The sequence below is a fragment of the Propithecus coquereli genome, unplaced genomic scaffold, assembly GCF_000956105.1.
Source record: "Propithecus coquereli isolate 6110/MARCELLA unplaced genomic scaffold, Pcoq_1.0 Scaffold461, whole genome shotgun sequence".
Taxonomy (NCBI): Eukaryota; Metazoa; Chordata; class Mammalia; order Primates; family Indriidae; genus Propithecus; species Propithecus coquereli.
This window is the reverse complement of record NW_012150408.1, coordinates 1,144,506-1,155,866: the sequence shown is the minus strand read 5'-3', so window position 1 is coordinate 1,155,866 and position 11,361 is coordinate 1,144,506. Positions and strand designations below refer to the sequence as shown.

Sequence of the window (11,361 nt, the reverse complement as noted above, 5' to 3'; positions counted from 1 at the left end):
TTGGATCTAGGCTTGGAAGTCACAGAGCATCTCATCTGCTGTATTCCACCTGTAAGAAGCAAGCCACTAAAGCCAGCCCATGGTCAAGGAAGGAAAACGAGACTCCACCTACAGCCAGGAGGAGGGCCAAAGAATTGCAAACATATTTTGAAACCACCACAGGCAGCATCCTCCAGCACCAGCAGGTGTGGGCTTGTAGGTTCCAGCCCAGAGATGTTTGCAGTTTCCTATCTTTGCACGTCATCCCTTCTTCCTCCTCCAACATGCCCCTTCTGTTTGCCAACCCTTCCAACATCTTTGTAACTAATTCTGTATATTAAATCTCTTCCATTTGATATACTTTGGTTGTTTCAATTTTCTTGACTAGATTCTAATTGATGCACGAGGGACTATCCCCTACTATCTAAACTCACCATCTGAATAGAAGAGATACTTGTAGAAATATTAACCATCATACGTGCCAAGAACCATGGTAGGTACTTTACATGTTATCTCGTTTAATTCTAACATCAACCCTGACAAATGGGTATGAGTATACTTACGTTACGCCATAGGAACTGGGGCTCAGAGGGGCAAAGAAAGCACTTTCCAAGGATATAACTGGAAAGAGCTGGGATCCAACTCTGGGTCTGAAGCCAAAATACATTTATTTCTTGGTTCTTCTGGAAAGAGAAGAGCTACTTCCTGCCAAAGAGTTCCACTTTCCTCAGAGGAAGTCTCATTGCTCATCCTTACAGACCCATTCGCTGAATCCCAACTTAGACTGAGGAAAAGGAAGATAAAATACATCGTGGGGTAGTGGAACACACAGACACAAGTACTCATTACTTACGAGAACTGCAGGACGTGTGAGAAAGGCCCTCGGCAGAGTTCCGAGGCCCCGCACGCGCTCTGTTACTCTCGCATATCTGACCCCAGGCAGTCGCTTTCTCTCCAGAGGCCTCACGTTCCACCTCTGGAAAATGACCCTGATGTTCTGTGCTCTGCTGAGTCTCTACTTTGTAAAGTGTCTACTTTGGGATATAAAAAGCTATATCACAGACGGGGGGCAGAAGTTAAAGTTAAATAAAGCCAGATTATAGAGGGTCTTGAATAGGCTGATGTGCAGTTCTTATTTTTATCCTATGAGCAGCAGGGAATCATTTTGGCTTCTTGAGGAAGAACTTGATGCAAATAAATAACAAGGCTTATAGAAGAAACAACAACAAAAATGATAATCCAAAGGAGCGGCAGCAGCGACCGTCATTTACTGGATGCTGCGGACTAAGCACTGTCTTAAGGGCTTTACGGACTTTAGTGCATGGGACTGGCGCAGCTCAGGAGGTCTGGAATGTTCTCTCCACTTCACAGGTGGTGGAACTGTTCAAAGAAGCCACATAACTTGCCCAGAGTCACACAGCTGGTCCACAGTGGAGATGAGATTCAACTCAGTTTGGTCAAATCCTAGGTCTATGCTCTTTTTACTATACTATGAAACTCCTAATTTGGGTTGGAATGAGCTGAAACCAAAGGTAAGAAAAATAAATAGAAAAATATTGTTTAAATGTACAAGGGATCCTAAAAGCCTGCAGTAGAGTGCCGGACAATCAAAATACAGAGTGTGAGGCGAATAGAGACAATCTGAAGGACAAAAAAGACAAAAGCTGAGGCTCCATCGAATGGATTGATGTGACTTGTGAGATGGGCCAGGCGTTGCTTCCCACTGCCCCTCCTCCTCAATTTCCATGCAGGCGTCCACCCCTTCCCTGCAGCCTGTGAGCTGGAGGGGCAGCTGGGCGGGGCAAGTGGCTCCGGCCTGAGCCCAGCAGCCCGAGTCCCATCCTTTGGCCACTTACTGGCACAGGGATGGGCACGTCACCCAATCGAGGCCCATGAAACCAAACAGAGGCCTGCCAGGGACTGTTGGAAAGCCTTCTTGCTTTTGAAGAGGGCTTCTGAAAGGAATCTTCTTTCTCCCCAAATGTGGATGGGGACGCGTACAGCCCTTGCAGTTAAGGCCCGCGGTCTCATACCTGAGGGGCCAGCCTGAGTGTGAGGCCAGTGCTGCCGTGGTCAGATGGCAGGGAGGTGGCAGGAAATGGGTGAACGAATCTGTCCTCTGTTGTCCAAGGCACTCTGCGGTGGGTTTCCTGTTGCCCAAACGTGTCCTGTTACAATAGGGGACTCTCTGCAAGGTGTCGGTACCAGGCTCCTCTCCCCGAAGTCACTGTGCCATATACCACCGTGGAGAACAAAGAGAAACGTAAAAAGCCTAGAGCCAGGAAAATGTTAACAGGACAGCTGCCAGCCCTTGCTGGAACACCACGTGTCTGACCCCGTCTCTGATACAGCTCAGAGCAAGCCACGGTCCCGGCCTGTAATCCTCCCGGGCTGCACGGTCACAAGCACATCTAGAGTCGCTCGTGTACCTACAGAATGCAGGCCACAGTGACGCTACTCTGCGGGACCCACATGGTTTTGGACGTGGAGAGGATTCTTTTCATGCTAAGCCCTCTGATATATTTGGGTCCCACCGGGGTAAATGTCTTGACACTTCAAATATCAAGTATTATACAAACCAGGGTATCTTCAATTCAAGCAATGAGTCAGAGTAACAAACACTGTTTTGTCAAAAATCATCAAACACTTTATTCATCTATATTCATCTACACATATTATACATAAAAGCAGCAAAATCAGGATGTTTTCCTCAGCCACCCTTTCCACATTTTGTGCAGTTTTAGTGAACTATAAATCATTGACTTCTTCATGCCTAGAAGAGAAGAGAAGAAAGGGTGAGAAAATGGAGGCTTGTTGAGTGGATCTCAGAGTTTCAGTGACGTTCTGACCACAGCCTTGTCTTTGGAGGGGCAGGGATGGGCTGACTGGTGGGCTCCAGGAGCCCGGGGAGTGGGAGGTGATTAAAGGTCACTGTGATCACTGTGGGGGAAAAGATTCTGGTGCAGGCACCTTCTGATTCAGTGATAGGAATGCCAACGGTACCTAAGTTACTGGCGTAAGTGAACCTTTTGAGTTGCGAGCACAGTGGCAGCCTTTAATTTAGTAGCTCTTTTTAAGGAGCAAGGTAGGAAAAAAACAAGACTCTGTGTGCCACTGGGCATGCTTGGCCCCCATCCTCTCTCCCAGTGCCTGGATTCCAACCACCCCAGCTCACTGCCTCCCCGTCACTGTGTATGGCACTGGTCTGCCTACGGCGAATGCTGTTCCCATCACCTTCTGCTAGTAGACTCAGAATCCCCTTGAAGATTTCTTCTCTAGGAAGTGCCTTCCTGGACTCCGGGCTGGTCCCACAGCACCTATGCTCACCTGATACACTGTACAGTACTTGTCAGCTGACTCACCTGTCCTTCTGCCTAGACTGGGAGCTCCTTGAGGGCAGGGACCTCGTCCTATTCATCTCTGTATCCCTAGCGCATGGTAGGTGCTCAGTAAACACTTGAAATGATGGGAGAAATGCACCTCATTCAGATAGCTGGCCCTCTAGTTCCCCCAACTACTTAGTCATGAGTGCATGATGAAACCGGAGAAGAGGCTCTCTGGGGGCTTAGGAGAAAAAAGTAAAATGAGATAAAATAAATGGGATGTTATTTGTTTGTCAGATTTAATAGGATCCTGTTCGTGGATGTTATTATGGATTTGACTTCCTTTGTGTTGAGGGTGAGATCATTTAGTCTGCATTTCAGGGTGTGGCCCAAAGATCTGAACAGTCCTTTTCCCTGTGAGATGCAAACTGCGATCTGTGCCGTGAGTCTGAAATGCACACCCTGGCGGTGCACTTTGGTGTGCACGCTGAGCGAGCACGATTCGTTCTGGAGATGGCCAGCACTCGGGTTTGAGCGATCTCTTGAAAATGTCTGGCCCTGTTACCCGTAAACTGCCTAGTACACTGAGAGGCTTTGAAGAAGCTACTGCAGACAGTGGCGGGGCCGCAGTAAAATCATTAATGAACACTTCTATGTACTCTGATGGCTTGTCTACCGGCTAACTACTTGCAAACCGACACAACCTAGTCAAGAAACTCAGAGCTCCTTTCCCTGCCCCTGCCCCTTTTAATTTTCTCCCTGGAGCAATCACTCTGGGAAACCTCACCCACTTGAGCATTGAGACTAGAAACTCATTACGTAAGGTGCTTTTGAAAATTCTAGCCAGAACCAACCAAGAGACCAAGCAGAATACAGGTAGTTGCACATGGTAAGGTTCAGTACGGCAACCCCAGGGCACTGAGTCATGCTAGAGGAAGATGCATGAACCATGATAACTTAAAAAAACTGAGCCACAGACCCCTTGGAGCTTACACATTTAAGGTAAATACATAAATTGGATGAGCGTCACCATGTAGCCATTTTTTTGCTGCTAGTGGACAGAAACCTCCCTCGACTAAAAACACCCTCCTTTCGATGGCTCTGCCAGCAAGCTACTCTCCAGAAGACCGCAACAGGGACTTTTGTTAGAAAGAGCACTGGAACAGGAGTCAAAGAGACCTGGACTCTCGTCCCAGCTGGGCCATAAACTGATAGTGTGGCTCCCCTTCCCCGGGCTTCAACTTCTTCTTCTACAAAATGACTGGGTTAGATCAGATTAGGGGTTCTCTAACAAGGGGCCCACAGACAGGCTTGAACGTCAGTCTGTGAACTCCTGCAACTGCAGGCAGCTCTGTGCATGTGCATACATGCACTTCTGTGCACGGGGTCCACAGTTTTAGTCAGATTTTCACAGGGATCCCAGATTTGCAAAAGGTTAAGAACCAACAGATTAGAACGAAGGGCTCTTTTTGCCTTAATATTCTAATTTCAACTAAGGTGGAGGGCTTAAATTTCATGAATTTGGAACAGGCAAAACTTTCTTAAACAGCACACAAAAAACTACTAACCATAAAAAACAAATGGATAAACTGGACTATGTCAAATTAAGAGCTTCTTTTCACCAGAAGACACCACTAAGGGAGTCTTCCAGAGTAGGGGATTTTTGCATTACATACATCCAACAAAGGGATTCAGTAGGAAAAAGGTAGACAACTCAATAGAAAAATGAGCAAAAGACTAGAATAGACACTTCACGAAAGAGGAAATATAAACAAACAAATGAAAAATGCTCAACTTCCTTAGTCATCAGCAAAACGTAAATTGAAGCCCCAATATGATACTGCTATTCTCCCACCAGAGTGCCTGAAATGAAAAAGACACATAATAGCAAGTACTGGCCAGGGGGCCGCTGCAAGGGAAACTTTGGTGATGAGCGTGTAAATGCGATGACTGGTTGGTGGTATCTACTAAAGCTGAACATTCACGTGCTTTATGATCCAGGAATTCTAGCCCCTAAGTATATACCTGACAGAAATGCAAACCTATGTTCACTAAAAGATAGGAACAAAAGTATTCATAGCAGCATCACTTGAATAGTCCCAAGCTAGAAACGACCCAAGAATCCATCAATAGTAGAATGTATAAATTTTGGTATTCATAACAGAATGCTGCACTGAGAATAAATAAACTATTGCTATTCCCAGCATGATGAATCTCATTGATGTTACAAGGATGTTATGAGGAGTAAAAGACACAAAAGAGTACATATTTCTGTAAGTTCAAAAATGGGCAAAAAAAGAACCATGGCACTGGGAGGCAAGCTAGTGCCTGCCCAGAGGAGCGGTGCCTGGTGGGTGCGCGGGGGCCCTGGGGGACTGGCACAGCTGTATTTCTCCATCTGGGCCCTAGGTCCACAAGATATTCACTTTATGAAAAGTCACCAGATTTATGTGCACTATTCTGTATATATGGAGATATTTCCTACTACTTGGCTTACATGACGCTTACTCTTTATTTCTGCTTCTTTTCTAAAGAAAAGGATGGTGATTTAAGAATTCTGCACACCCTACAATCCTTTAGAATGTGCTCCCTTCTAGGGAAGACACCCTGCTAAGAGAGAAACTTTACTCTGTGTCTGACCATCATCATCTTTTGCCCCTTCCCCACTGGATAAAGATGAAACATCTCTTCAGATGTGTCCTCTTTAGAGAGATCCTTATTTACCTAAAGCTAGTCATTATGAATTCTGATAGCATCTAAAGTCAGAATTTTGTTTCAGAAGCATACAGAAATCCACTTCAATATATGGCTCCTAAGTGTTTTCTTCGGCTGATTCTCAGCGTGTTTCACGTGAGCTACAGCAAAGCTGATGCACACGTAAGACCACGAACTCCTCTGTGACCTTAAACAGACGGGTTCACTGACAAAGTCTCCAGGAAATAATGTGAGACAGAGATTTGACTAGGTTGTGAAATGTTTCTGCTGTCCCATAATTTTATATTTCAGACCTTTCAGAGATAAAATTAGTTAAGCCCCAAAACATTCTTCCAATTAATTTCCAACCATATTTAGACATATCTACAAAGAAATCTCTTCTGAAGTAGAAATACAACTTATTTTAAGAACTTCACACTTAAGTGATAAGCAAATCACCAGATAAATCTTTAATATTTTTACATGTTCTTATTTAAATATGTAGGTACCAAAAACTGGAAGAAACGCTTTAGTCATAAGAAATTAGAAGCAGAGGGTAATGAACAATCCATTCTGCTGTGTTCCCGGCACTGGCGGGTAAGGATCAACTGAGGCATGCCAGAATCTTTTAAGGAACAAGACTAAACCTGTCTTGTTAATTCAGTCGAATCTTTTGAAGTTAGAGAGGTAAATAGGTATTTGCCCCCAGAGTTAATTCTGTTTGATCAGAAAGTCAGGTAGGGAAAAATAAAGCAAGATTTCAAAAATGAAACTCATCATCCTCATCCAACATCCCTCCCCTTAGGCAATGGTTCCACTGCTTCCCGAGCCAGAAACCTGGGAGTTAGTTCTGACTCCTCTTCTTCACTTCCCATCTCCTTCTGTCCCCAAGACCTAGTCATTTCCGTCTAAATACACTGGGATCTCTTCTGTCTGTACAGCCTGACGTTGAGTTCAGGCTGCTGTAATTCCTTACCTGGCTGGTTGCAATCACATCTAATTGGTCTCCCTAACAATAGCTTTATCTCCCTGCAATTTCTCTATTCTCTAGCTACAGTGGTCTTTCTACAATCCTACAGTGGCTTCCCTCTGCCTTCTAAAGAAACTCTGAATTCCTTCACACGGCTTTTAAGGTCTTTTTTTGTCTGGCTCCTTCTTATCTCTCAGTCTAATCAGTAAATTCTCCCCTTTCTCACCTACCTGTTCCCACACCAGAGTACTCAGGCAGTTCTATTTCTCTCAAATCAGGTTAGAAACTTTATATAATAAAAGGCTGCTGCTCAAAATACGGCAGTTTGCTTAGCTGGTCTTTGGTACAGTTTGAGATGTGACGCCATCTGCTGCTCCGTGAGAGACGCAGACAAGCTTTCGGGGGCTACATACTGTTTTGCTACTCCTGAACCAGCTGGCTTCGGCCGCTCATCTGCTACCCTGATGAGAACTATGTTATTCTACCAACAATACTGGTTTAAGAAAAGTCAAGATTATTTTCTAAATAATCAGCTCCCAGGCTAAAGGAAAAGAAAAATAAGTGTTTGGAAGCAATTCTCTACTCACATTTGAACATGGGTATAATGTGATGGTCAGGGGACTTCAAGGGAACTAACAAAGGCAGTGTGTCAACTGCGTGAGAACACACTGCCGTGTTATCCAACAGACTTCACTAGGAAGGGCAATCCTCTGAGCTGGTTCCAGATGCCTGGCTTCTATCTTTCTAGGCATAGAGTGAGACTTAGCTCTAGACTCCTCCAAGTTTATAAGGCACCTGCTAGGTAATATACTGGATACTCTCGTTTAAGCCTCAGAACACCTTGTGAGTTGGGTATTAGTATCCCCACTACTTCCCAGAAGAGAGTAAATCATACACTAAAGTTATAAGAGTGAAGAAATGAATAACTAGAACCTCAAACCCATGTCTTCTGACCCCAAGCTTAGCTTCTTCAGTTAGCTGATTCCCTGAATGTAACTGAATTTGACTATAAAAGGTATTTGCTGGCTAAGGGGAAGACCGGATCTTCCTCTTTATGCGTTATGAGCAGGAGGTTGCACAGGGAGGAGTGATAATGGCTATAAAGGAATAAAATCAACCAAATATGCTGAGTTTTCTCATCCTGCAGGTGATACGTCAGTTGGCTGAAAAACTGAACAGGGACAGAATTTTGGAAATTTCAGAGAGAAGCACCTAACAAAAGACAGAAACCAGCTGTGACTGAAGGGACTTGTAAAGAACAAGGTGCTGTGAGCATGAGGAAAGACAAACAGGTAAACCGGCCCCTCAGCGCCCAGCACTACCTGTTCACTCCCCCTGGAGACCTGGGTAAGGGTCTAGTGCCATTTGAATAGGACAGCGTAAAGAGGCTTGTGTTAAAGAGAGGTCGGGAAACTTTTAGGTAATGAGACCAAAAGAGGAAAGACCAGGCACAGTGCTTTTACATGTCCTAAGATAACATTTTCACAATCTGGTGAGGCAGGCATAATTTTCCTATGAAATTAAAACTCCGAAAAATTAGGTAACTTGCCCCAGTCACAGTGGTTAAGTTGTAATCTGAACTCCAGTCTCTGGGGCTCAAAAACCCCTGTCCTCAGCACTATACTAGGTGGCCTTCGTCACAGCCCAGGACCACCATCAACAGAGGTGCCAGAGCATCAGGCAAATAAAGTCACAGAATTTGAAGGGGTGTGTCACTTTGCACGGTTTCTGTCACTGTGGACTTCCACAACCCAACTGGCGCCGTTAGAAGCAAAAGGGAAGCAAGCAGGAGACCTGCACTGCGGGTTCTGGGACCCACTGCCCTCTGCTGGCGAATGGAAAGAACGCGTGGAAAGAGGACCAAAGGCTCACCGCAGGTTGGAGGTGTGTGTGGAGAGGGTGATGGATTTTTTTTTTTTTTTTTTGAGACTGGGTCTCACTGTGTTGCCCGGGCTAGAGTGCCGTGGCGTCATCCTAGCTCACAGCAACCTCAAACTCCTGGGCTCAAGCGATCCTCCTGCCTCAGTCTCCCGAGTAGCTGGGACTACAGGCATGCGCCACCATGCCCGGCTAATTTTTTCTATACATATTTTTAGTTGTCCAATTAATTTCTTTCTAATTTTAGTAGAGACGGGGTCTCGCTCTTGCTCAGGCTGGTTTCGAACTCCTGAGCTCAAACAATCCGCCCGCCTCGGCCTCCCAGAGAGCTAGGATTACAGGCATGAGCCACCGCGCCCAGCCGTGATGGATCTTTTAAAATCATTTATTAGAGAAAAATTCAGACTTATAAAAAATAGAAGAGTATAATATATCCCCAAGTATCTTCACTCAGCTGCAACAGTTTTTCAACTCTGGCCAATCTGTGCCAGGTACCCCTCACACACTTCCCTTCACCATGTTTTATTTTGAAGCAAATCCTGGATATCATACCATTTCATCTGGAAATATTTTAGTACGTATGTCTAAAAGAAAAGGGATTTAAAAAAAACCATAATGACACCATTATTACAACTAAAATTAACAATAATTCTAACAATTCCTTATAGCATGGGAAGCCAAAAATCTTAAAAAAAAAAAAAAAAAAAAACAACAATGATCAAGCTTCACCCAAAGAGGATCATGGCAAGGGAGAGGCAATCATGCAAACCACAGATTAACAGCCTGAATCATACAAGCAAACAAAAGCACCTCATCTTCAGTCTTGCAGGATAAACCAGCAGAAACATAGATTAAACGAGTATCTTAATTAGAATTGCAAAGCCATGCACCCCCTGAGTGGTAGGAAAGCCTCTACTTCAGTAGATTTGGCACAAACGCTACTGAATCTTTGTTAAATCTTTCCAAAGATTCGGGAGGGCAACACTGTGTCCTTAGGGGCCAAATGCGCAGATGGGTATCCAGGCAGCTGGGCTGGAGACATTAAGAGGTGTGACCACACCAGCTCCCTAACCTGGGGATCAGAGTCGGGTTGAAAGGTCACCTTTTTTTGGGTTATCTCTGTGCCATTTCTCCCCCTGAAGTTTCTGTTAACACATTTGTCTCCCCTTCTAGATTGTAAGGCCCTGGAAGGCAGGATGGCATTTTGTTCACTTCTGCATCCTGAGTGGCTAGCACATGAGAGATGCTCAATAGATGATTACATGAAGGAAGACTGAACTAGAAAAGTCAACTGCTTAATGCTATCCACTGTTGGAAAGAATGGGGACAAACTACATAGGAAGATGGAGGGATGGGAGGGGAGGATATGGGGTGATGGTGGGAACAAGAGTTGAATTCTAACCCCCATAGGAAGAAGCCAATAGATGGTGCCTAAAGTTGAAAAGTAGAGAAGGAACATTAAACAGTTATTTAAAGAAATGGCAGCAAAACCAAAAATAACTCACACTGTGAGAGCTGGAAGTAGCTGTCTCCGAAGAAGGGGAAGGGGGGAGGGAGCCCAGGTAATGTGTTTTTGCAATGCTTTGCATTTGCTAAATGTAAAAATAGGAGGAAAAAACTCCACACACAAGGAGTTATTGAGAAAGTTTAGAGGAGCAGTAAAGACTTCCAACAGGGGGTCGAAGGGTCTGATTTTGTTAGACTACCAGATTATGCTACTGTTATGCCTGTTCGTATATTATTACAATATCCTAGTCTGTGACTATTAAAACTCAGCATTTCACAAGTACTTAAAAGATATACATAAAGCCTCACAGTTTAACCAAGAGCATCAAACAAGTTAATCCAGCAGGTACTTTATGCATGGATTTTCTAGAGTTCTTACCAGCAGTAAAAATGCCTTTGGTGCTCTGTCTTATACTAGAACGTCTCACGATTGCCGAAAGCCCTGTGAGAAAAAAAAATAAATAAAAAGGATACCAAAAAACCCAAAACAGATGTTGGTCATCTTAACAGTTTCAAAACCCGAAACTAAATATTCTTTCCAGTCAGCCAATAAAACCAGCAAATCTGTCTGTCGTGGTGTCACACAGTGACGGTGAAAAGGGTGTCAGGACTGAGGGCCAGGAGACTGGTGCGGCCAGCTGTGGCACCGCTCGACTGTGTGAGCACGAGCAAATGAAAGAACCGCTCTGGGCCTGGGCCTAGACCTCCTTCCCTTAAAACAAGAAGCATGGGGATAGGCAACCCTCAAAGGTCATTTTATGACTTTAAATCTGCTTAAGACTTCTGGTTTTCAATTTTAAGATGTGAAAAGATAAAAAACCAAATGTTTTTATCTATGAGAAAAACTTTCATTCTGAAAAGGCACACACAGGATTCCCCAGTGAGGAGCAACAGTGTAAGTCTTTCATTCCCTCTAGAAGACAGCAGAGATCACGCTGTTGCCGGGATCAGGCTAAAACAAACCACCACCTCCAAACAGTGTGTCGCCTACAGGTCTATCTTCAGAATAGG

At 44.6% G+C, this 11,361-nt stretch overlaps 1 protein-coding gene across 1 annotated transcript in view; it reads right to left on the bottom strand.

Moving 5' to 3' along the window:
• Nucleotides 1–2,603: 2,603 nt before the first annotated feature.
• Nucleotides 2,604–11,361, bottom strand: part of TAMM41 (TAM41, mitochondrial translocator assembly and maintenance protein, homolog (S. cerevisiae)) — a 50,239-nt gene continuing 41,481 nt past the window's right edge. The window contains exons 7-8 of the mRNA XM_012655149.1: nt 10,730–10,792; nt 2,604–2,752 (exon numbers count right to left, since the gene is read on the bottom strand). Of these exons, the coding sequence (XP_012510603.1) occupies nt 2,676–2,752; nt 10,730–10,792 (140 nt within the window). The 3' untranslated portion in view covers nt 2,604–2,675. The remainder of the gene's footprint in view (nt 2,753–10,729; nt 10,793–11,361) is intronic.